This window comes from Notechis scutatus, chromosome 4 (genome assembly GCF_049901735.1).
Source record: "Notechis scutatus isolate UNSWTSFEM ecotype Mainland chromosome 4, rNotScu1.2, whole genome shotgun sequence".
In the NCBI taxonomy this organism is placed as follows: domain Eukaryota; kingdom Metazoa; phylum Chordata; class Lepidosauria; order Squamata; family Elapidae; genus Notechis; species Notechis scutatus.
Genome location: NC_142012.1, coordinates 18361583 through 18387620, shown reverse-complemented (window position 1 = coordinate 18387620; position 26038 = coordinate 18361583). Strand labels below are relative to the sequence as shown.

Here is a 26038-nt window from a genome sequence, read left to right as displayed (position 1 = left end):
GGTTTCCACACTGGAGGAACATTGCCAGTACCTCAATCCAGACCTATTGATTCCACTCTAGTAATATTTCTCCACCTTGGAGTTAACTGAAAGGTCATACTTTTTAAATAAGGGAAAATGGTTCTGTGCCATGAATCACATCATAAATTCAAAATGAGTTGGAAGACCACCATCAACCTAAAATATCTTAAATTAACCTGATTTGAATAACGTGGTACCAGCAATGGACATGAGCCATTTATAAAACATTTTGCTATAATGACTGAAATATTTTAGAATAGTCTTAACATTAAAATATGACTTTTCTCTCCCCCTCCATTAGTCCAATACAGATACTATGCTAGTAGTGAGTGATTGCTACTCATGCACAAAAGTTTTTGTGTAAATAAACCAGTGACATACCTTTCTTAGTTTTTAAAATGAAGAGCTTAAGCAAAAAGAAATGTACAACTTTTACTACAATAGTGTAAGTGGGATTGAAATTCGAAACAATCCAAAGAGCCAGTGAGTTAGATACAACTATGAGGATGAGGTAGAAGTGGCCAAGAAAATTTGCTATATTTTTACTACCTCCATTTCCTTTGTACTTCCAGAACACTTGTAGATTTCCTTGATGGCCTTGTAATTTCCAGAAGTGGGGGTTTAATAATAGGAGTAATGAGAAGAGCATCCAACAGAGAACGATAGCTACTATAATCTGGAAGTCTAGTAAGTATTTAAAGAGAAAATTAAAGAGAAAGGGAAAACTAATTATCATTGTACATTAAATAGAAAGCTATCCATGCTAAAACTGACGAGGAAAATAGCTTCTTTCATTTTCTAGTACCTAGAGACTAACATGCATTGTTATTCAATCAACCAAACAATGTATATTACCAAATAATGCTCTCAGATCTTGGATAAAAGAATCTGTACCTCAGATCATACTAAACTCTAAAGCAGGAGTGTCAAACTCAAGTCTCATGGGCTGGATCCGGCCTGCAGAGTGCTTAGATCTGGCCAGCAGAGCCACCCTGGAAACAGCAAAGGTCTAGCCCGTGGTGCCTCTGCCAGCAAAAACGGAGCTTGGGAGGGCTGCGATGGCAAGAATGGAGCTTGGGTGAGAAGGCAGAAGGTTGCAGGAGGCCATCACTGCCGAAAACAGAGCTCAGGAGTCCATTTTCACTGGCAGAGTGCTCGGGCCACAGGTGCCCCCACCTCCAACATGAGTGCTGTCAAGCTGGCCACATCCACCCTGGCCATGCCCCCCTGAGGTCAAACACAAACCTTATGCGGCTCTCAATGAAATTGAGTTTGACACCCCTAATCTAAAGCATCTGCAAAAGTCTCCTCGTCCTGTATTTTTCATGATATATTAAGCACATCAATGAAGAAATGTTCAATCTAAATATATCCTGGAAAAATATATTACTGTTCATGAAAATTATGAAGTTGGAAATTCTATATGATGACCTAATGACTTCATGAAATACTGTACTATTATTAAAATACATAAAGGAAGCTTTAAGTTCAATTTACACTGATTCAATCCAGGGCTTCTTCCAATTTCCCAGGTAAGCTACCAGCTGGTCCCTTGACGAAGCGCTAATTGGGACCAACCCCACTTAGCTTCGGAGACTGCCTAACTAGAATTATATGCCAACAGGATAATTCAGATTTCAGCAAAATTGGAATGTCAAAATTATAAAGTTAGGTCAAACAGTTATTTAAATTTCAAACACAGAAGCTGCTGAATTACCTTCTATGAATTCATTTAAATAATTAGAATGATTCCCCCTTGCATCCTGATTACAATTCCTTTACAAAATCTAAAGATGATAGACTTGAGGTTTTGTTTTTTTTCAGAGCAATCAATTCAAGATAAAATCAGAATTATCATAAAATCCTAACTCACTGGGATAGAAGAGGTCAGATATATTCATATGTACATATATGTGACAGATTATATAACTGGAAACAATTTTCAGTGGCTGACACTGATGATGTTACCTAGCTTGGGTAATGAACGGTCTTCAAGAAAACAACCAAGCTCAGAGAGCATCGAGGACCCCACAATTTTCTCTACTGTAAATCCAATTAATTCATCTATTCCAGGGCTGTCAAACTCCTGGCCTGTGGGCTTGGATGTGTTACGTGCTGGCCACACCCATGCCCAGTTTAGCAAAGGGAGGGAAAGTCCCAATACGTCATGTGAGGCTGCCGTGAAGACGTGAGTTTGACACCCCTGATCTATTCCAAGAAAAAAAGGGGGGAAATTGAGACTTAATCACACAATTAATCGAGCTATTCCAAAAAGGGAACAAATTGAGATTTAATCACATAATTCAACACTGTGAATTAACTGCATTAAGAGTGCTAGCATATATTTCTTATCTTAAAAGCACTCAGAATTATATCTCACATATTTCTGTGCTTCTGTGCTATTTGAGCTTCTCTCATGATATTCCTTTCCAACATAATGTCTACCTGGAACGCATCGATACAGCGGCAGATACAGCAACAGCAGCACTGCTCCTAACATGTGTGGTTGCCTCCACTGGAACTGAAGTGAAGGGCATTTGAGGATGTGTTAAACAACTTCCCCATGGATTTTCCAATAGCAATTTCCTATGATGCAAGATTCAGTCCAAGGGAAGAAAACAAAACTGAATCTGAGATAATTGTAGATAAGCAGAGGTTATGTATACAATTTTAGAATTAATCGCAACACACCAACGTACCAACTTTTTCCGAAACGTTGATAAACTGTTCCTTAATAGAAACATCACCTTGAAATTTGCCTATATTAGCAAGTGTATAAGTCAGTCTTATATTCTGGTATCTTTCTACCCTTGACACTTTGGGGAAACTGCATTTAGGTTACCTGAAGTCTTCCAAATGGCTAGCATTAGAAACAGAGCTTTATAGACTTACTTTTCCTAATTTATTCAGTGGGACCTGTGTCCAGTTAATGTGTAATGGGCTTGGCTTTGCAGCCTGAACAGTATTGCTTTGAAGCACATTATTAAGCAGTGATCTTAATAATGTAATCTCTTTTTAATTAAAAAAGTGCATCCGATTATGATTGAAATACATGACCCAAATACCAGCCTGAGGAACTGACTGGTGTTACATACGTACTTATTTAAAGCATCCTCATTAGGGTGTTGAAGCATCCGTTATTTATATTCAGAAGGTGTATGACTGGAATTGCACTAAGCACTAACAGTATAAGTAGTCTTCAACTCCATAGTTAACAAAGATCTTCATCAAAGTCTCCAGCTTAATTTCAGAAATCCTCTATAAGATTATCAGTTCAAATATTTAGAAGAATAACTGTCCTCTGGAAACTAGCTAGAGGAGAAAAAATTTGAACAGAAAAACAGCGTGGGGAAAAAGAAGATATGGGTTTGATCCTATCTATCCTTTCACTTTATTTCTACCTACTGCCAGATGTCAGGCACTAATAGATCAGTCTGGATGCTTTGTGAAGCTTTCATAGGGGAGAAAAAGCATCTTCCATCTTACTAAGGTGTGGCATCTTGAATGAAGAGATTTTTCAAACTACATGTTTGCATTCTTAAATTGCAGTTTGAAGTCACTGCAAAGGTTTTGTCAAAAGTTTTTTTTTTTAAAGCATACAATCTCTGATTGCTTCCCCTGAGTTTAATATAGCACATTTTATTTCAGATGATTTGGATCAATAGTTAATAATGTTTAAAGAACAATTCACTTCAGGTGTTTAAAAATGTAGCTGATCTCTCACAGAAAAAAACAAGTAGTAACGAAGAAAAATGTATGAAGCTATGCTGAGCAACACTCTCTTAAGAAGTTCTTGGAGTAAATATAATTTCAAGATGTTTCTCTCCTAGGAAAAAATCAATATACTATAGGTAAGGTTGATACTGCTTAGTATTGAGTTTCAAATAGTTTTGTTATATTCAGTTTGTTTGGTGAAGGACTTATTGCTATTGAAATTATAGTCATTCATATTTATTTTTTACTTGTATTTGAGCATGCTGGAAAGCACTCTGGAAAGTAAATACTGTTTTTCAATCTCCGCCTTGATAGAAAACTAAGATGGGTAGAGAGCAGCTGGTCTTCTTCCTTATCATAACTGCTGCACACAACCATAAGATAAACAAGGAGTCTCTAAGTCTTTTAAGCAAGTCTTAATAATGCCAGGATATGAGTACCTGCCAATAAAGGGAGGCTCCAATGTAGACTTCTCAGGCTGGGCTGTTGAAGTGGATTCCACAGAAGCAAGAGAAAGTACTAGAGGTTCAAAGGTCTGAGTTCCCACAGTACTCATCATGGGTAGGTTCTTTTTATGTTCAGCTTCATTTGTCCCCAGCTTTGGAACTGGGGCAATCAATTCAGAAGACTGAGTTTTTAGTCTTCTTGACCTTGATCAATTAAGAGTTAGGTTTAAACAGGCACTATATTAATTGCTTAATAAGCAATAGGAAATAATTAAAGCACTGGAGGGTGTTTTTTTTTTAAAAGAACTAACGTTGAAGGACCTGCGATCTAGATTAGAACAGTCTTTCTGTACCTAAACACTTTCTGGATTTTAAAGATTCCCAAAATTCTCTCAGCAGTGGTCCTATTAGTAGGAATTCTAAACATTAAAGTCTTCAATTTATGGGCCTCCTGCAGATTGGAGAAGGATGGTATACATGAATCTCACATTTAAGGTTATCAAATGTTCTTTCTCTGAAAATAATCCACTTTCTAAGAAATAAGAGAATATAATCATGTTATCTTTTCCCATCTGAGTTGCATCTAAGGCCACTTTCTTTTGTTCAAACTATATGTTACAATCCTTTCACAAAATTTGGTAGATAGGAGCATCATATAAAGGTCAGTTGATGTGCCACAGAAAGGTCACTCAGATATTAATAAAAAGGAACTAAACTATATGCTTCTAGGGTGGATTTTTGTTCACTGAAGATTAAATATACATGATATGCAACTTTTTTCTTTATATGGGAATTGATTCTGAAGAAATAGTAACTTATGGTTTTTAATAGCAACTTATGAATCTATGGAAGATTATCTGTATGAAGATGTTGACATCTTTATTTTATCTATAAAGGACCACAAACATATGGGCTCAAGGATTGTCTAATATGCTACCTACAGGTTGATTTGTTTTTTACTCAATAAACTGCTGCCCTCTGGTGGAATAAAACACCTTTAGTAGGATGAACATTACCAAATCTCTAGCAGACTTTTAATGCTCCTTTCTCCATTTTATCACACAAAATTCTCTTGCAAGCACAGAAAACATGCAGACCATCCCCTCTCTGTAAGGGAAGTGTGCAAACTGGACTGTCACAAGAGAGGGAAAAAAAGCAGTCAAAATACTATTAAAAAAGAAAATAATTTTATCTGTCTTTTTCCCTAGTTTTCCAAGGTGACAAACATTTTGCTATCTTAATAGCAGTTTTTGTGGATTTTTAAAAAGAAGCAGGATGCCCATGGTTAAGAATTATGTAAAGAATTCCTGCACTGAGATGGAATTGGACTGGATAATCTATAAATCCCTTCCACAATATGCATTCTATTATTTTACGAATACTATCCAATTGATAGATTTGAAACTACCTAGCAATAACTGGTGTTGTTTTAGACACGGTGGCTACTTGACTGTTAATACTCAAAATATGGATGGTCACAGGTGGATGAGGTGCACACTTGGGTAAGGCTTCCAGAGGATTGTTGATAAAAAGTTCTCTGAAGAAAAAATGTATGGTACAAATTTAGAATGTAAGTTTTCTAACATTAGCTATGAAGTTACAATTAAAAATTGGCTTGACCTTAAATATTAATATGTATGTTGGTATAACATATAATATGTATGTGTATGTATGTATGTATGTATGTATGGTATTCAGCTTTGTTCGGGTATTTTCCCACGCCATTATACACTGCTCAAAAAAATAAAGGGAACACTTAAACAACACAATGTAACTCCAAGTCAATCACACTTCTGTGAAATCAAACTGTCCACTTAGGTAGCAACACTGATAGACAATCAATTTCACATGCTGTTGTGCAAATAGAATAGACAACAGGTGGAAAGCATAGGCAGGTAGCAAGACATCCCCAATAAAGGAGTGGTTCTGTAGGTGGTGACCACAGACCACTTCTCAGTTCCTATGCTTTATGGCTGATGGTTTGGTCACTTTTGAATGCTGGCGGTGCTTTCACTCTAGTGGTAGCATGAGAGGGAGTCTACAACCCACACAAGGGGCTCAGGTAGTGCAGCTCATCCTGGGTGGCACATCAATGCGAGCTGTGGCAAGAAGGTTTGCTGTGTCTGTCAGCATAGTGTCCAGAGCATGAAGGCGCAACCAGGAGACAGGCCAGTACATCAGGAGACGTGGAGGAGGCCGTAGGAGGGCAACAACCCACCATCAGGACCGCTACCTCCGCTTTTGTACAAGGAGGGACAGGAGGAGCACTGCCAGAGCACTGTAAAACGACGTCCAGTGGGCCACAAATGTGCAAGTGGCTGCTCAAACGGTCAGAAACAGACTTCATGAGGGTGGTATGAGGGCCCGACGTCCACAGGTGGGGGTTGTGCTTATAGCCCAACACCGTGCAGGACGTTTGGCATTTGCCAGAGAACACCAAGTTTGGCAAATTCGCCATTAGCGCCCTGTGCTCTTCACAGATGAAAGGAGGTTCACACTGAGCACATGTGATAGATGTGATAGGATCTGGAGACGCCGTGGAGAATGTTCTGCTGCCTGCAACATCCTCCAGCATGACGAGTTTGGCAGTGGGTCAGTAATGGTGTGGGGTGGCATTTCTTTAGGGGGCCGCACAGCCCTCCATGTGCTCGCCAGAGGTAGCCTAACTGCCATAAGGTACTGAGATGAGATCCTCAGACCCCTTGTGAGACCATATGCTGGTGCGGTGGGCCCTGGGTTCCTCCTAATGCACGACAATGCTAGACCTCATGTGGCTGGAGTGTGTCAGCAGTTCCTGCAAGACGAAGGCATTGATGCTATGGACTGGCCCGCCCGTTCCCAGACCTGAATCCAATTGAGCACATCTGGGATATCATGTCTCGCTCCATCCACCAACGCCACATTGCACCAGACTGTCCAGGAGTTGGGGATGCTTTAGTCCAGGTGTGGGAGAAGATCCCTCAGGAGACCATCCGCCACCTCATCAGGAGCTTGCCCAGGCATTGTAGGGAGGTCATACAGGCACGTGGAGGCCACACACACTACTGAGCCTCATTTTGACTTGTTTTAAGGACATTACATCAAAGTTGGATCAGCCTGTAGTGTTTTTTTCCACTTTAATTTTGAGTGTAACTCCAAATCCAGACCTCCATGGGTTGCTAAATTTGATTTCCATTGATAATTTTTGTGTGATTTTGTTGTCAGCACACTCAACTATGTAATGAACAAAGTATTTAATAAGAATATTTCATTCATTGAGATCTAGGATGTCTTATTTTTGTGTTCCCTTTATTTTTTTTTGAGCAGTGTAGTTGTGCTTTTAAAGTTGTAGCAACGTTTCGGCAGAATCTCATCTGCCATCATCAGGCTTCTGTATTGTGTTCGTCTGTGAGTCAGACTTTCACAGCCGTTTCTGTTTTAAATTTGGGGCTAGCCTACTGCACAACTACAATGACGTGGGAAAATACCCGAACAAAGCTGAATACCATGCATGTAAGTACCCGCAAAAACTTAAGAAAATATATATATAATGTTTTATGTAATTTGATATCATATCAAGGAGTCACTTCAACAATTATTTAAAAAAAAGCTCCTTTACAAAACTAGCTACATTTATCTTAAGCCTCCTCAAATATTTGGTCAACGCTGAAGGTAAAATGCTGATAGACTACATTGTGCATTTACTCTTACAGCTCTTTATTCCTTACAATGGATTATCTCCAGATTTACTCAATATTAAAAAGGTAAATCATATTGATGGCATTCATTCAAGTATTTTTTGGCAATACCAGAAGAAGTGTGCCTTCTTCCAAGGTAACTTTTTAATTTCCTGGTTTAGCCAAATTCCTTTGAATTCCCACATGGTCCATGTACTACTAAAGCTAACTCTACTAAATTTTTGAACTAAGTCAAGATTGGGAAGGCACTGCTACCTGTGGAGACTCCATATTTATATTACTGGAACAAATGAAAATTATGCCTCCCAAAGTACCTCTGATTTAAAAGACCAGTCTTATGTTTGGTTCCACGACTGACATTTAATTTTCCAACCATTGTATATATCTCTTTTAGAAGTGATAGAATTCGTATTGATGTTCATATACAAATTTAGAATAATAAAACATTCCTTCATATTTTTTATTATTAATATTGAGATAATATTTCCTAATAGTTTATGGAATTCTACCAATAAAACTGTTGTTCAAATATAGGCAATACCTCATGTAATAGAAAAACAAGGTGAATGAAGAACATATTATATATTGAAGAAACCATGAAGTATTTACCTCCTGAAAGATGGAGAAGAGAGGTTAGGTCCAGAAAGTGTGGTAGAAGAAATGGTAGTAAGAGCTGGTTCTATGGTCACAGAACTAGTTGAATTTGCTTCTGCCCTGTTTCATGGAAGTTTGTTTCCATTCCATCACAAATCAGAGAATAAGTCAAATGTTCAAAACAAATTATTTGAAATCTGCACCTACACATTTCTTTAGCCTTAGGGCAAAATTGTTTTGAGTTGGATGAAACATTTGATTAGTATCCACGCTAACTTTGAAGTTTGCTGCATTTTATAGAGTTCCTATCATTCTTTTAAAACAGTCAAAACTGAATAGATACATAAAATTCAGATCAGTGTGAGCAATTCAATAATTAATTTGATAAGATAACATAATCCTCATGATGCCCAGCTTTATTTTACATTTTAATGTTCTGAAGACATTCTCAAAATACTGGAAGTTTCAATAAAAATGCAGCATGCAAACCTAATCAGACCTAGAACAGAAATTGTTTCACCTTTGCCTAACAGATGCTGAAAAAAACCACATATCATGTCCCTTTGACACAGTAGTCCTATTTTTTGTCTCCAGTTTAACCTCACAATAGAAGAGTATCAATAACATGTCTTTTTTTTCTTAGCAACTGAGATCACTATATGTTTTCCATGGTTTTCTTAGCCACTTAGCAACTTTCTGTGCAATATGTACAAAACATATGAAGAGTTATTGTGTGGAATGGCGAGGTGGCCTACAGGTGAAGCTTTTGCCTTACAATCAGGAGGCTGTGAGTTCGATCCTAGGTGGAGGCAGATATTTCTCTCTTTGGGCAGACTGAGAATGTATCTGCTGAACAAAACTTCACGTTGGCAACAGGAAGGGCATCTGGCCATTAAAATACTCTGCTAGCTTCATTCAGCTGCCCAGACTCCACCCTGCAAGGGATTGTGGGGTGGTTAAAAAAGGATGCTATGAAGAGTTATTGTGTGTGAACATGCCCTCTATGCAAAAAAGAATCAACTGTAGCTTTCCCCACAGCCTGGAATCTAATAATAATTAGTAGTAGTAAAGTGATGATAAACGTAATGCTCTGACTTCCAAATGTGCTTAATTACTTAATCAAGAATACCGGTGTCTTTTAAAAATGTTATTAATAATTATATTACTACATGGTGCGGATGAGTTTTCGTAATAACATTCAAGTCATGAGTGAGACCTGTGAACTGATGGAATCACAAAAGAGGAGCCAACCTTTGAGGTTGTGGTGGTGGTGGTGGTGGTGCTGATTGTTGAAATTCTTCAGATATTTCACAGATCTGAGTAGCTTCAGAATGGGAGTGCTGAGCTTCTAGTCCATTCATTAGATCTCTAGATATGATTTATTTGTAATAATAATAATCATAGAGTGCTTGTAATTTCAAGTCTAGCTACTGTAGAAAATACAACTTTTGACAGAATAAAAACAACAGTAGGGCAATCAACCACATTACAGATTAATTTTTAAAAAACTTAGTTTAAAGAAAAACAAATTTAACATGTGTTCTGCTCTACAAAGCCAGAATATGTACATGGTGTTATGTGTGTTTGTACGCCCTCCCATAGACTATTGCAGCTGCCATCAGCAGGGACAGTTACAGCCGTCTGCATCCTATTCCTGGCAAAATAACTTTATAATAACTGAACTTGGCAAACAGGGATAAAGCATTCTCAAGGATTATCAGAAAATAGAAAAAAAAATGGTAGAAACAATAGCAACAGCACTTAGACTTATATACCACTCCACAGGGCTTTACATCCCTCTCTAAGCGGTTTACAGAGTCAGCATATTTCCCTGAAGAATTTGGGTCCTCATTTTACCAACCTCAGAAGGATGGAAGGCTGAGTCAACCTTGAGCCGGTCAGGATCGAACTCCTAGCAGTGGGCAAAATCAGCCTGCCATACTGCATTCCAACCACTACACCAAAATGGCTACCTGAGACATAGCAATAGTTTGGGACATAAAGATCTAGTTGGAATTAGATTAAAAAAGGACTTGGGGTTTTGGAGATTAAAAAACAAAAATAGTGATTCAATTAAAACTGCTTGCGTTAAAATTGATAATAGCGTATGGGGGGAGGCAAGGGATCTCCGAGAAGGGACTGACACTGAACAATATCGATGGCTCTTTATAATGCTCATGTCTTACAACCCAAGAACAAGCATCCAGATTTCACTGTGGCAGGAAAATGAATAAATATATAGGTCTAATCAAAATTCATATTTAAAAAATGGAAACAACTGAACAGTTCTCCAATCTTTCAAATGGTAATGCAATATCAAGAATATGTTTAATTCAGTGATGGAGCCTTCAGACCTTAATGAAATGAGGTATTGAACTGTGTTGTGTAGGATCAAAATCAATACCTTTTCCGCAGACTGACAAACAGTACAAGGTACATGGCCTGGGCTGAATCAATGTCTTCTGTTTTAATCATATTTTCTTTTTCTTTTTTTTTTGGGGGGGGGGGGAATGGTTGGGTAAAGTCACTAGATATAACAAGCCTATAAATAATACATTAATCATAACTTTTTTTCTCAGTAAAAATCAACCAGAAGATCACTTGAAAGGGCTACAAAACTTTCTGTGAAGTTAAGTGTTTTTTTATCAGGGTTCTACCCAATTATTGGACGGAGCATACTGCTTCCACTTTTACCTTTCAGCCCCAATCTAGGAGCCTTCACAGGCAGTTGCTTTCGTGACAAACTATTTTTGGGTTGAATTACCAACAAAGAAATAAAGGGAGACTACTATAGATCTATTTCAAACTATTTAGCTCTCATCAGCTAGCCACACCCTTCTGGGATTCAAACCCAGGCTACTTGTATATTTGGTAGATGTATTAACCTCTAAGCCACGGGCTCTCCTCAATTTGTTGGCTCTATCAGAAGAAAGATTAAGTGTTTTTTTAACTTCTGTGAAGTTCAATATAGTCCAAAATTGAAGGTGGTGAAACTAATACAAACTTCCATAAATTTGAAATGTTGATTCAAATATCAAAAATTAACTAGGACACTTCTAAGACCCATGGGTGTGGATTTTAAAACTGTTCACTGTACCATTAAAATATACAGTGGAATCTCCGGTCATGACTGTAATTCATTCCGTTACTTTGGTTGCAACCCGATTTGGTCGTGACCGGAAGTGAGACCAATAAATGGTGAAAACGGGGAAATCGGTGCAGAAAGGGAATTGGCCGTGAACATGATTGATTGCCACCCGATTTTTGAATCGTGACCAATTCAAAAATTTTGTGGATTTTTTGATTGGAACCCGATTTGGTTGTGGTCAGAAACGTTTGTGACCAGAGGTTCCACTGTATCTTAGATCAGGGATCTCCAATCTTGGCAACTTTAAGACTTGTAGACTTCAACTCCCAGAGTTCCTCAGGCAGCTTTGCTCTGGGAGTTGAAGTCCACAAGTCTTAAAGTTGCCAAGGTTGGAGACCCCTGTCTTAGATCTTTAAAGAATCCAGCATGGGAACCATCCAGCAAAATATTAATTTTAGCTCTAGAAAATATTTATGGTAGAGGACACACAGTTGGCTACCACCTCCACTGACTCCAAAAATATAAGCCTAGATTTAGGCCTAGCTCAATTAGTGGTAGGTTTGGGTTGATCTCTCCTAGCTGTGAAGGACTCATGTCTAGGTATTTAAAAACCTTTGTTTGTTCAATGTTGTTACTATTTATTTATCAATGAGAAGCATGACAGGCAGGTCCTTTGATGAATATCACTATATTTGCTTAAGAAATATTGATGACAAGTTGGTCACTTGATTACATCAGTCCTGAAGGTTTGTTTGAAAGGAGGAAGAACTGCAATGATCTAGGGGTAAAAACAGTTTGTGCTATGAAGAAAAGACACATAATGACAAAAGGCAGATTGACCTAAAACAGCAAGAGGAAAAAGAGAGACCAATCCTCTGAAGTTTTCACATAGTACTGTGCAACCTAAGTCTTAAAAAAATATTCAAGCACAAAAGTTTACCCGTCATTTGGTATACATGTGTGTTTACATCTTGGGCCTGCAAAAAAAAAAATACTGGAAAGAAAAAATGGTCTTTCATGACATAAATTTGGGAAATTTGATTTATAGTAATTTCCAGATCTGCAATGAATTCCATCTTCAATTCCACTGAACAGTTAACCTGGAAATATTAACCTGGAAAACAATGCCTAGAAATAAATGATTAAGTATTGCCAAATATTTCCCACGAGTACCTACAGAATCCCTAATATGTTTTCATATCAGGAGCTCCTAATAACTCCAAAACTAACATTTCAATTATGGGAGAAAACTATAGATTCTTCATTTATCTACCGTGTTTCTCACAAAATAAGGCCAGGCCTTATTTATTTTTTTAACCCCTAAAAAAATGGCTAGGCCGTCTTTTCGGTGACTTAATTCCCCCCCTTGCATCCTCAGGCAGGCGGGCGGCGATGGCTTGGATGTTGACCTCGGCGTTGGTGGGGCACTTCATATCGGGAAACCTTCTGCCACATTTGCTTTCCCTTCTCCCCATGCTGCCATGGCATTTAAAGCAATGCTGCGGCATTTGGCGCAGCCATGCGTAGCCAGCCCGGGCTCCTCCCTGCAACTGGAGCCCGGTGGAGACACTCAGCTTCAGGCGCTCCTGTCGCTGCCTTCCCTTTGCCTTTGAAGGCAAAGCCAATTCTTTTAAAAACGACGCCCTACTATTGGTACGACAAAGACTCCCCTGCCTGAGAGGGCAGCCCAACCCCATGTGGGGAGGCGAATCTCCCGGGGCCAGAGCGCAGGATCGGTTCACCCCGGGAGAAGTGCCTAGCTGCCATCCCTGCCTGGCGCCAGGCAGAGCGCAAAGAGCTTCGCCTGGGGCGCCCAGCGCAGCTGACAAGCGGGCCCTCCTGCCCGGTGGTGGAGCTCTCGCCAAGGCAGCGAGCGCCTCCCCGCCGGACTCACCGATCATCCCACCAGAGCCATGCAGGCTGGGCAGAGCCGGGAAAGCGAGCCGCGGGTGCGCACCTGCCTGCCAAGCAAAAGAGCCGGGCCGACCCGAGCTTCGCTTCCTTCCCAAGTCCCTCCAGCCCAAACCTGAAGGGGCCACCGGGAGAGGCCGCCTGAGGCAGTTATAGCACCCACTCATCCGTGGACAGGGAGGCAAGGCGACAGCCTGCGCCGCATCCTCCTCTGAGCTGAGCCCCGCCAAGTGAGCGCCTTGCCCGATGCCCATGCCGCTTCAGCGTTTGGAGCTGCCGGCGCGTTTGGAGATGCGTGGGGACAGGGATGGGCTGGGCGAGGGGTGGAATGGACAGGCGGCTTTGGGCTCTCTCCGCCAGACCCGCCAGCCAGGGAAGCAGTGCTGCTGTCGCCTCGCCTCCCTGTCCACGGATGGGTGGGCACTATCATTGCCTTGGGTAGCCTCTCCCAGTGGCCCCTTCGGGTTCGGGCTTTGAGGGACTTGGGAAGGAAGCCAAGCTCAGGTCGGCCTGGCTTTTTCAGTTGGCAGGTGGGTGCGCACCCAGCCTGCATGGCTCTGGCGGGATGAGCAGAGGGTCTGGCGGGGAGGCGCTCACTGCCTTGGCGAGAGCTCCACCGCCGGGCCAGAGGGCCCGCCTGTCAGCTGCGCTGGGCCTCCCAGGCGAAGCTCTTGGCACTCTGCCTGGCGCCAGGCAGGGATGGCGCTTCTTCCGGGGTGGGCCGATCCTGCGCTGCGGCCCCGGGAGATTCGCCTCCCCACGTGGGGTTGGGCTGCCCTCTCGGGCAGGGGAGTCTTTGTTGTACCGGTTATAGGGCGTCGTTTTTAAAACAATTGGCTTTGCCTTCGAAGGCAAAGGGAAGGCAGCGACAGGAGCGCCTGGAGCAGAGTGTCTCTGCCGGGCTCCGGTTGCAGGGAGGAGCCCTGGCTGCAGCGTTGCTTTAAGGAGAAGGGAAAGCAACGGCGGAAGGTCTCCCGATACGAAGTGCCCCACCAACACCGAGGTCAACGCAGGCAGCACCATATCCGGGTATGCAACAAAAGTACTTCCTAATGGCCCCACCATTCCCCCCCTCCATTTTGCATGTTTAATATAGGCCTTAATTTGGGGGTAGGTGCTTAATTTGATTTTATGCCTATAAAGCATGCTGGGACTTCCTATTGGAGGAGGCCGTATTGTTGGAGAAACACGGTAGGGTTCGTCCCATAGTGTATGATGATATAATAATGCATGTTCAAGTGTTCAATGTTCATTAGGACATTCCTTTACACTATTCCTGAAAGTTAGTATCATCACTCCCATAATGCAGATGGGGAGATATATGTAAAACTATACAGTAAATTAAGAGAGAAATTAGATACCAACTAGAAGCTTTTTAATGTATATGTACTGGACCTACACTATAACATAATATAATGGACTTACTTTGCTTTTGATCCAATGCTACTGTAGAACACTAATATCAACTAAAGATAAGGTTGGGTAAAGATACAGGCTTAATTATATGCAGCCCATAATTAAACATATAATTACAGAAATGTACTCTTAGCATGAGTAAAAATCTTGAAATCTCGGATGTGTTGTAGCAAAAATCACCACAACTGTTAAACAGAAGCCACAACAGCATTTTACACAACAGTTCCACAAGCAGGTGGGACAATTAGAATACAGACCAAGGTGTCACATTGCACTATTTTGTGTACTCACTGAAGACTAATTTGGTGCACATGCATTGTAAAGAGAAGTGAGGTTTTATTATATTGTAAGTTTAGCAATTCTATGAGTTAAAGAATGAAGCATCAGTTAACTAATTTACTGTCTTGTAAAGAACTAGAATAGTACAGACTTTAAGAAGAAGGTATCAGGCATTGGTGTTCTGAACTCAACCGCGTGATGAGTACCACTGCCGCTGTATTTGGTAATTTTTGTGCACATGTGCTATTAATGTTAAAAAATTAAGTTACCTTAGATCTCCGTTCTCTGTTTGACTTTCCCTAGAGTGCCAACAAATAAAAAGTGACAACTGCTATCATAAAAGACAAAATAAACATCAGAAGAAAATTCTATGTAGAATATGTTCATGTTTGGGGCATTTCCCCTCAAAGCTTATATCTGAGTTTGTTACACACAGGAATGTAAACAAAGAATTTGTCCTTGTAGTTATTGTAAGAATGATGGGAGCTCTTTTTAAATGTTAAAAAATAAAAATGAACCAAGGAAATGCATCCTTTCTTTGTATTCACTGTCCAGCAGCCCCTTCCTATCCTTTCCTTTTCCAGTAATGTTTTCAATTAAATGTATGTTTGGTACCTACACGCGAGAACTTTGAATGGATATAAAGAAAAAAGAGAAAGTAAATTAAATGCGATATTTATTCAGTCATTTCGAGCCCCACATAACATAAATTAGATGAGTATGCATCTGCTATAATACATTATATTACAAATTAATATGTATGATCAAAAATTAATAAGAAGCTCCAAACAACCCACTTCACAATAAATAAAACCATTATTCCCTTAGGTCATACTATTTTCTTTTGCTGTTTTACATGGCTTCTTCTACAATATAATTTTTACTTTGATCTGTGTCTGGAAGACTTCAGATGATTTCAGAACATTTGTCTTAAGTAGAACATGAGCTGTATAACGCAACTATTGCTAAGACCCATAAACTAACATAAAAAACCCTCTTCTTCCATTACCTCTTTGAAAACATTTACATTCAGCCATTAAATATATCCAACACAAGAAACAAACATTGATTTTACTGAATCGAACCAGAGCCGTATCGGAAGTACACAATGACGCTTAAATAGTTTATTACGTATGTTTTCCAACGCAGGCATTACTGTAACTTTCTCTGTATCTTAGCACATAGCACCTTTTTTCAAATAAGAGCCAGGTTCCCTGCCAGAAAAGGCACCCTACTTTTTTCAAGTCAGTATGAATTTTCTATGCCACCTGTTATCTGCATGGTGGTTTTTACAGAGATGCTGGCTTTGTAGAAGCAGAAACAGGTTCATCTCATTCTTAATACACGAATAGGGAAATTTTTTTAAAGAGAAAAAAAATGATAGATAAAAGGCTAGACTTTCTCAAAGCTGGGCTGGTTTGTTTGTCATTTCTTTCTTTGCAAAAGCATTTGGAAGAAAAGGACTCATTCAAATTTTAGGACTTGGCGAATCATTGGACGTTAAGGACACGGGCTGAAACGCCATGGTGCCAGTCACGTAATTTTGTGTATCTAGGGCCTATGATGTGGAGGGGGATCTTTTCCCTGCAGAGAAGAAGTAACAGAAGAAGACAGGTAAGAGGAAGGAAGTCTGCATATCTAAATCCATTCTACACAACAAACCAAAAGCATGCGGAATTCAGAATCAGAATTAGTTTACACTAATTGTCCTTGCACTTCAGTACAAACCTGTCGACGTTGATGAGTAAACCAATTTCTATTGCTTCTTGTTGTGAATTGACACTTTAAATAAGCAGACAATGTCTGCTGACTTTCAAACACCAGAATAGAAGCTGCTATTCCTTCCATTATTAATAAACTTAAGAGTTATGCAAGATAAGTTGGGTAAAATTAATGAGGTTAGTTTATCCTGATGCAGAACCCAACTTCTTACTGAAAAAAAATGTGAGTACTATTACTGATACTACGAATAAACATTGGTGCTAGAACAATTGTGTATAATTGCAGTTAAAAATGCAGAAGCAAAATACTACACAGTCCACACATCTCAAGCACTTACGATAGAATAGAATAGAATAACAGAGTTGGAAGGGGCCTTGGAGGTCTTCTAGTCCAACCCCCTGCCTAGGCAGGAAACTCTACACCAGCTCAGACAAATGGTTATCCAACATCTTTTTTAAAAACTTCCAGTGTTGGAGCATTCACAACTTCTGGAGGCAAGTTGTTCCACTGACTAATTGTTCTAACTGTCAAAAAATTTCTCCTTAGTTCTAGGTTGCTTCTCCCCTTGATTAATTTCCACCCATTGCTTCTTGTTCTGCCCTCAGGTGCTTTGGAGAACAGCTTGACTCCCTCTTCTTTGGGGCAGCCCCTGAGATATTGGAATACTACTATCATATCTGACAGAATTATCTTACAGAAGTGCTCAAATACCAGCTAGCAATAATTGAAGAAACTTTGATTGACAGCACTTTCATAGAATATAGGTTTATAATTCTGTAAAGCACTCAAGACTGAAATGCCTTTTAATCAAGACAAAAACTGCCTCTTTCCATATGATCCTACATTTTCTCTGTGGTCATCTTCAGAGGGTCTGCTGCAGATGAAACCACATGTTGTGGTGTGATACACAGCTACCTAGCAATAGCAAAAACGCTCTACCCAGAAAGGATACTTAGCACCCTATTTGTTTATCTTTCTGGAAGCAGACAAAACATTTATATTTTACATATTTATATTTTGTGTTTCTCTGAAGCTTTGCGATTCTGCTATGATGCATATATTGTTCATTTAATTATTGTTTTGGTTTGAACTTTTTTATAGTGTGATCAGTGGAAAACTTGGTAATGATGAGCAGACTATAGTTTTTAATAATAAAATTTTCTAAAGGAAAATAACGAAATAAGGCTACAGACTCTTCTGCTTTTAAATACTTACATGCTGTAGTGAGTAGGATTATTCCCAGCTCAAGACAGATAAAAGACACAATAAAATATCAAATATTCACAAGCTAAAGGAATCAGGATGTTAGGAATTGCAGTAGCCTCATTCACCGGTAATATCACTTTTTAATAAAGATGCACTAGCATTTCAATTCTTGTTAGTTTTGTCATAAAAACTTATTTTAAAATTGGAATTTGGCCTATATGTCAGTAGTAAAACATATAATTTTAAATCTGATTAATATAACAAAAATATCAAACTTCTAAAACATCTCAAAAAGATTAAACAATTACCTCTAAACTTCTGATTACTATTTATATTTTTTTAAAATATATATATATATCTTTTTCACATTTCTTTTCCACTGCTGACACCATTCCATTTTTATGTAAGTATTATTAATAACTTTAGATATCTATATAAAGTATTCAATTTTATGCATATTCATTAAAAAATAATGTTAAATGGGAAATTCTAGGCCTATCCCAATTTATTTAAAAACAAAAACATGCCATACAAACCTGAACCAGAATTTTAAAATGTTTCTTTCGGAAAACCGAAAGAATCTTGTAACATCTTTTTTTCAATATATCAAAGCAAAACCATGCAATATATCTTTTTTTAAAAATAAAAAAAAAAAATCATTATCTTACTTTGCCTTCTTTAGATTGTCTGATTCCGGTTCTTTCACTGCAACAAAATAAACCATTCATTCAGTTTCCATGAAATTGCCATTTCTTCTCACTGATCCATGAAACTTTTATCCTTAATTTATGACAAGACTAATATCTAAGCATCCTATTGTTACAAATGCCTTATGATAGTCTAAAACAGAAGTGGTATTCAGCAGGTTCTGACCAGTTCTGGAGAACCGGTAGCGAAAATTTTCAGTAGTTCGGAGAACCGGCAAATACCACCTCTGAATGGCCCTGCCCCCATCTATTCTCTGCCTCCTGAATCCCAATTGATTGGCTGGGTTTTCTTTGGTTACCCTACACAGGAGAACAGAGCTGGAAAGCAGGTTAGTGGGGTGGGGAGGGAATGGGATTTTGCAGTAACCTTCCCCCAGGAGTGGGGTGGGAATGGGGATTTTGCAGTAACCTTCCCCCTGCCACACCCACGAAGCCGCGCCCACAGAACCGGTAGTAAAAAAAATTTGAATCCCACCACTGGTCTAAAACAGTGATGGTGAACCTATGACACATGCCATGTCATTTTTGATGGCACATTGACAGGTCATGTGAGAATGTGGTGTACTGTCATATGGTCCCTAAAGCCTCTGGAAGTCACACAAGAGGGCCTTCTTCTCATGTGGCCTCTGGAACCACCAAAAAGCATGCAAGAATGGGGCGAGTTTTCCCACTCTTTTCGGAAACACAGACCATTCTCCTAAGTTTCCAAAAGCCTTATGTGACCGGAAGCAAAAAAATTTCTGAGACACAAACTGAAACATGTTTACAATTAATGTATTTATTTATTTTATGTGCCACCCATCCAAAGCAAATATTTGTTATTGTTTCTCTTTTTTCTGTGTGTATGTGACATACCAGCAGAGTCAAGTTGGGCATTTTCTGAATTTTTGATATGCTGATAACATAAGAACCATCATTGCTGTAAAACAGGGCTGTTATTTTAAATTTACTGGGTGTCTGTTTATTTTAAAGAACAGATTGTGCCTCAGTGTTGAGTTGATTTGGGATTGAGTGTGGCAATTTTCCAGGCCTGTGATTGTACAAGTGAGCGACCAGAAGCTGAACCTGAGAGCATGCTTGTGTAACACTACTTAGTAGGGTAATGAACATCTGCAGGTAAACAACCAAATTAAAAGAGCACCAAGGACTTGCATCAGGGGTGTCAAACTCAAGGCCCGGGGGCCAAATCCGGTCTGCAGGGATGCCCTGAAAACAGCAAAGAACTGGCCCGCGGTGCCTCTGCCAGCAAAAATGGAGCTCAGAAGGGATGCAAGAGGCCCTCTCAAGCTCCATTTTCCCTGGCAGAGAGTTGCAGGAGGCCGTCGCAGCCAAAAACGGAGGTCATGACTTCCCAAGCTCCATTTTCCACGGGCAGAGAACTGCAGGATGCTATCACAGTAGAAAACGGAGCTCGGGAGCCTGTTTTCGCTGGCAGAGCTCTCAGGCCATCACAGGAACCTCCGATACAAGTGACCTTGAGCTGGCAACACCCCCCCGGCCAAGGCCCCCATGGCCCCCAAGGTCAAATACAACCATGATGCGGCCCTCAATGAAATCAAGTTTGACACCCCTGAGTTATACAGTTCCACCCTGAGCTTTATTTTCTTCTGTTAAATACTTACTACGTTCAGTGCCTGTGATCTGTTGAAGGATACGGAAAGAACGTGACTGAGTGGTTCCGGTCCTTGGATGCCAGTCCTCAGTATCTTCAATCAGTCTCTTCTTGCTGTTGTTGCTATGAACCGGTGGATGGAAAAATTCTGTATTTCTGTACACAACGTGTTTCCGTGGTGGACTAATACAATGCATAAGAACAATAAAACCATAAGTGAAAGAAATCTTGATGACGCTGACTTTTCATTTACATTTATCAAGGCCAAGATGTTAAGGATATGTATTTAATATAAATCTCGCTGGAGTAAATTTTCATTTCTTTCAGGTTTAGATAAAAACATTGAAGTGCATGGCACCCAGGTTTCAGCTGTTCCTTTTTTTAAGAAACGTAAGCTGCAATCATAATTCATAGAATCCTTCCATTTAATTCAATAGAATTTTTTTAATAAGATAGCACATAACTGTATCTCCTTGTATTGGGCTCTAGGAAAAAGAAAATATATTACATTTTCTAGGAAAAAAATACTGTACAGACACGTTCTTGTGCTTTTTTACTCCCGTTATACCTATTCTAAAATATAGTTTACTATATTAATTTAATAGTGAATTTAAAAAATATTATGAAGTCGATCAAATGTTAAAGATGGCTAACTTGTAATGTTGATCAGTACTGAGATTATGTGACCCTAAATGTATGGACACCCTGTTTGGTAGATAAAGAATTAATATTGGGGAGTGGGTTCTTAAATACAAAACAATTGGTAAGATAAATACAAAGGAAGGAAGGAAGGAAGGAAGGAAGGAAGGAAGGAAGGAAGGAAGGAAGGAAGGAAGGAAGGAAGGAAGGAAGGAAGGAAGGAAGGAAGGAAGGAAATCCTATTACTACTATTCAGCAAAGAGTAAGGAGAGAAAGGCAATAGTTAAATTGGTAGAAAAGATAAGTAGAATTTGGAATGGTACAAAAATTAGTTATGGATGTGCAGAACCATTTTAGGCAAACTGTAAATTATCACAACTCACTCCCTCTCCCCATACCCACCCTGATCAAAAATAAAGGCCACAGTTAAAAACAGCATATAATATTGAACTTCAAAAAGGCACGATTTTGGCTATTACCGTTTAGGTGGATTTTTCCTTTTATTGTATTGGAAAGAGCAAGGCAATAGAATACAAGAAAGTTCCAGCATAAAGAGGAGAAAGAAAGAACAGAAAGACAAAAGAATTATAAGTATTACGTTTAACTGCTGCTACTATTAACAAGTCACCAAACAAAATAATTTAATAATTATTTTATTTTCCCAAGGAAAAAACCCTATTGGCTTACTTGAGCCTCATTTCACCCTCTCAATTTCTTCACTTAAGTTTGGCAGAAAGCTGAGGGATGAATTGGCAAACTCCCAACCTGTCATTGAAGCTTATATAGCTACTAAAAACAATCATATGCATGTAGCCAATTACTCCACAAGCAACAACAACAAAACCCCCATGTTTGATCCTACTGGGCATATTGATGTTTTTTTTCTTCAAAATGTGGGATCCTTTATAATTACTTTTGAATAAGCAAAGACTCTCCACTATTAACTACCCTCTACCTGGGCAACTTCATGGACATCAGCTCAACTTTACTGAGAAGATAGGCTACTCATCGCAACCCCCACTGTGACTGGTCCTTTTTTTACAATACCTGAACAGGGTTATAGAATCTCGTATAAGAAGATCACAAAGACCTTCTAAAAATCCAGGTGATTTTTCCATCTCTGCTTAACAATTTCTATCGCACAGAAACTCATCATGTTCACTCTGGAGCTACCTCTTGCTATTCAGATCTTTCTTCTGATGTTTAGTATCAAACTCCTTCCTAAACTTTCTGAGTGAATTCAGTAACTTAGTGTATACATTTACTTCTCTTTGTCATATTTTCATCTTACACTAAAAAAATAAAAGTAATTACTGTGGTACCTTGGTACTCAACTGCTTTGAGACTTTTAAAAAGAGATTGGACCGCCATTTGTCAGAAATGATGTAGGGTCTCCTGCTTGGGCGTTGGACTAGATGACCTACAAGGTCCCTTCCAACTCTGTTAATCTGTAAATCTGTCTTCATTGAATTTGGTACTCTACATATTTTGATGTGAAAATTTTGTCCCGGTACTCATTCTTTGCTTGATACTCAATGCATAAGCTATAGCTTATCAGATGTCGATTGCCTTGTTCCTACATTATAGCTTATGGGAAAAATTTGTATAGTACTTATCATTTTTGGTACTCATCACACCTCCTGGAACCAATTAATGATGAATACCGATGTATCCCTGTACACAGACTAAAATTATCTAAATAAAATACTGAATAGAAAAAAGAGGAAAGGATATAACTTTCAGATTCAACCTTCCCCAATGTAGTATCTTTCTCAATTCTACTAATGTAGTACAATGTCAACAATTCTGATCATTCCTAGGTCATAGAATACACCACAGAGAGGTGGTCATTTTAGTTCAACACATCTGGAGAAAAGCAACTGGAGAAAGTTAATTTACTGCATACTTTTTTTCAATTCTTTCAACAAAACAAAAAATATTATTACAAAACCTATTACCAAACTTAGAGGAAATGGAAGTTAATTCAAAAAGTCTGCCTACAGAATACAGCAATTATTTTATATAAACTGAAGCTCAAACATTAAGAGAGTGATTAGTAAAGTACTTACACCTCATCAGGGTTACTGAAGGAATGAGGGACAGAAAAGAGACAAACAATGGACATGATTCCAGGATGTTCAAATACAGATAAGGAATAACATAGAAAATGGGAGCAAAAAAAATAGTTAATGAAAGTTAATTGTAATATTAAAGACAGATAGGAAAAAAGAGTTTCATTTAAATCATAAATATCAGGTAAAGCTAACAGTATCCAATTGGTTTTTCTAGAATAATTTCTTGCTGACTTTTACCAGCAGTTACCATATCATGCCATAAGATGGCGGCACAAGCTAAGGTAAAGTCATGGTAAATTTACTTCTTCCCGAAGTCAATGGGAGAATAAGGGAAGAGCAGAGAAAGAGGCTGAAAACTCCTTGAATTAAATTTTATTCTAATAAATGCCTTCATTTTTACTGCATTTAGCAACATTTGACTATCTCAATAGGGGGGGGGGGAAATCACCCATTTTAATGTCTAATCACATACATTAAAGAGACTCTTTTGCTGTTATCTCTACTGTTTGCCAGTTACTCATGACAAAATGTAATATTGTAATTAAAACCAACACACCAGTGAAAGTGCAAACAATTTATGTTGCTTTAACTTCAAAAGCCAAGGCTCTATTTTGCTTAATTTTAATTCCAGGACAGCCAAACATGCCAATTATTTAAAGCACAACTCCATTCTAGTGAAACGAATACTAACTTTGTCACTGTCGTAACCTGTAAAGGGGGTTGAAAAAATATGTCAATATGTTTATTACAGCAACTTCCCTACTGTTTTACTTTATCATACCCAAACCATTTAAAAGTTCAAGTGTTTTCACACATTTCAAACCAATATAAATAATCTATTTCATCCCGTGATTAGCTCAAGGGGTCCATCTAATACAAAATTTCCATGCATGAATTAAGAAAGCAATTCAAAGCAAACACACATGTACTTAAAAAGCAAACCAGTAGTCCAGTGTTTCTGACGCTTGTGTGGATTGTTACCTTGCAGAATTTTCCAGTGAGCAGCCAAGAGTTAAAATCCACACATTTAAAGTTGCCAAGTTTCAGAAACACCTGATTAGTTATTCACTGCCCCATAGCAGAAACTCTTTTCAAGATGTGCTCTTTTCAGTAGGACATGCATGTTGATTTTAAATTTATAAACTGCCAAAATTTAAGGACCACTCTATTTTAAGACAGATTTAAATAGGAAGTGGGATAGATTAAACATTTTACTTCAGTTATTGATTACACAGTGACTGATTTGCACAGGATACTAAAACATTTGCTTCTGCATTTTGGTCTAAGAAGTGCTAATCCATCCACTAGGTGTCCTATGCTCCTACTATTGAGTTACTTTTGATACTGGTGAAGTGGAAATAGCAGTTTCTATCTCTATAGACAAACATGACAAATCCTAATATTATTATATTTATCTGACAACTTTAGCTAAATTAATTTAAGAGGTGCAGTTATGCACTTAGAAATTAATGTTATCTTTGAGAAAAAATAAAGCATCAGTAATCATACATCTTACTCTACAACAAACTTGAGTTCATTTATACCAAAGGTGCTTTTTCAAAAGGCAACTAGACTTTCTGGTTTTTCTTTGTAGATGTTTTGCTTCTCATCCAAAAAGAAGCTCCTTGGGTGAGAAGTGAAACATCTGCAAAGAAAAACCAGAAAGTCCAGTTGCCTCTTGAAAAAGCACCTTTGGGACAACCAAGACCTGGATGACTGAGAATATCCATAGACATTGAGTTCATTTAGTTTTTGAAACCAATATATTTTCAGAAATAGGGAAGAGTATGTTGTACAGTGCATAAGTTGGTGGTTGGACTAAGGTGGTATTAAGCTGGTGAACCAAGGAACATCAGGTTCTAGTTCTTCCTTAGCTACAGAAACCTATGACTTTGGTTGAGTTACACCTCAGTCTTAATCAGCTTCAGACTCTGTGACAGGTGGCTGATGAACAAAATTCTCATCCCAAAGATACCACTTGGTATCTTTTCTGGAAAAACTAGAGAAGTGCATTCAGAAGAACAAGCAGACTCAACAATATTGGATAAAGGCTTCAACAACATCTGTATTTTCCTAAAATTTAAATCTATTGGATTCAAGGCAAGTATTCCAGACTTTCACGACTGCTGAGTCATTATAATACATTTTTGTTCAAAGTTGATGTGGCAGAAGTAAGTAGACGCTTTTAAAGTGCCAATTCAACCATGAGCTTCCCTAGATCACAGGTGTCAAACTCATGGCGTCATGTTGCCATCACATATTGTAATGTTTTTCCCCTTTGTGGAGCTGGGGTGGGCGTGGCCTGTGTGATGCATCCGGCCCATGGACCACCAGTTTGACACCCCTGTGCTAGATGATTACTATCAGGTACATCAGGTAACAATAGTGTCTTGGATCAAAAAGACTCAAAAAGGAAATGGAAAACAATATTTTTAAATAAAAAAAAACTAGAAATATTAAACACAAACACAGCCCAATTCTCTATAATTATCTACATATTTACCCTAAGGCAAAACCTTTGATTTTCAACAGCCTTGTACCTCTATGCATATAAAATTGTGGCAGGCTTAATAATTGCATATAATTGTTTTAAAAGTCTGCATGCCCCTTATAATATAAATCTTTATTTAGTATTGAATTTCATGTTAATCTTATGAGAATTTCATTCGAGGATGCAAGGGCCACCGGTGTTCTCATTTTATACGCTGACAAATAAACTACTCTTTTCTCTGAATTAATCTGTAATCTCTGCAAGCAATTCCTTAAGATACAAAGGTAGGGCCATTTTAATTGCTAGAGTTCAATCTCAAACTACATTGCTTGAAAAGATATAGTGCTACCATCTATGACTGTTTCAGTAAACAGATTGTATTACTAAGCGCTAAATATATTTGTAAAAAAGGGCAGTGCAACATCTCAGTGTTTAATCAG

At 38.7% G+C, this 26038-nt stretch overlaps 1 protein-coding gene across 4 annotated transcripts in view; it reads right to left on the bottom strand.

The window, feature by feature from the left end:
• Window positions 1-26038, bottom strand: part of PDLIM5 (PDZ and LIM domain 5) — a 125608-nt gene that overhangs the window by 30109 nt on the left and 69461 nt on the right. The window contains exons 5-10 of one of the 4 annotated variants that reach the window (XM_026672665.2): window positions 23799-23815; window positions 23102-23116; window positions 21512-21529; window positions 20404-20576; window positions 18743-18779; window positions 15806-16730 (exon numbers count right to left, since the gene is read on the bottom strand). In XM_026672665.2, coding sequence (XP_026528450.1) covers window positions 16637-16730; window positions 18743-18779; window positions 20404-20576; window positions 21512-21529; window positions 23102-23116; window positions 23799-23815 — 354 coding nt within the window. In that variant the 3' untranslated portion in view covers window positions 15806-16636. Of the gene's footprint in view, window positions 1-15805; window positions 16731-18742; window positions 18780-20403; window positions 20577-21511; window positions 21530-23101; window positions 23117-23798; window positions 23816-26038 lie in introns of those variants that run through there. The other 3 variants (XM_087962875.1, XM_026672664.2, XM_087962874.1) reach the window with 3 other exon arrangements.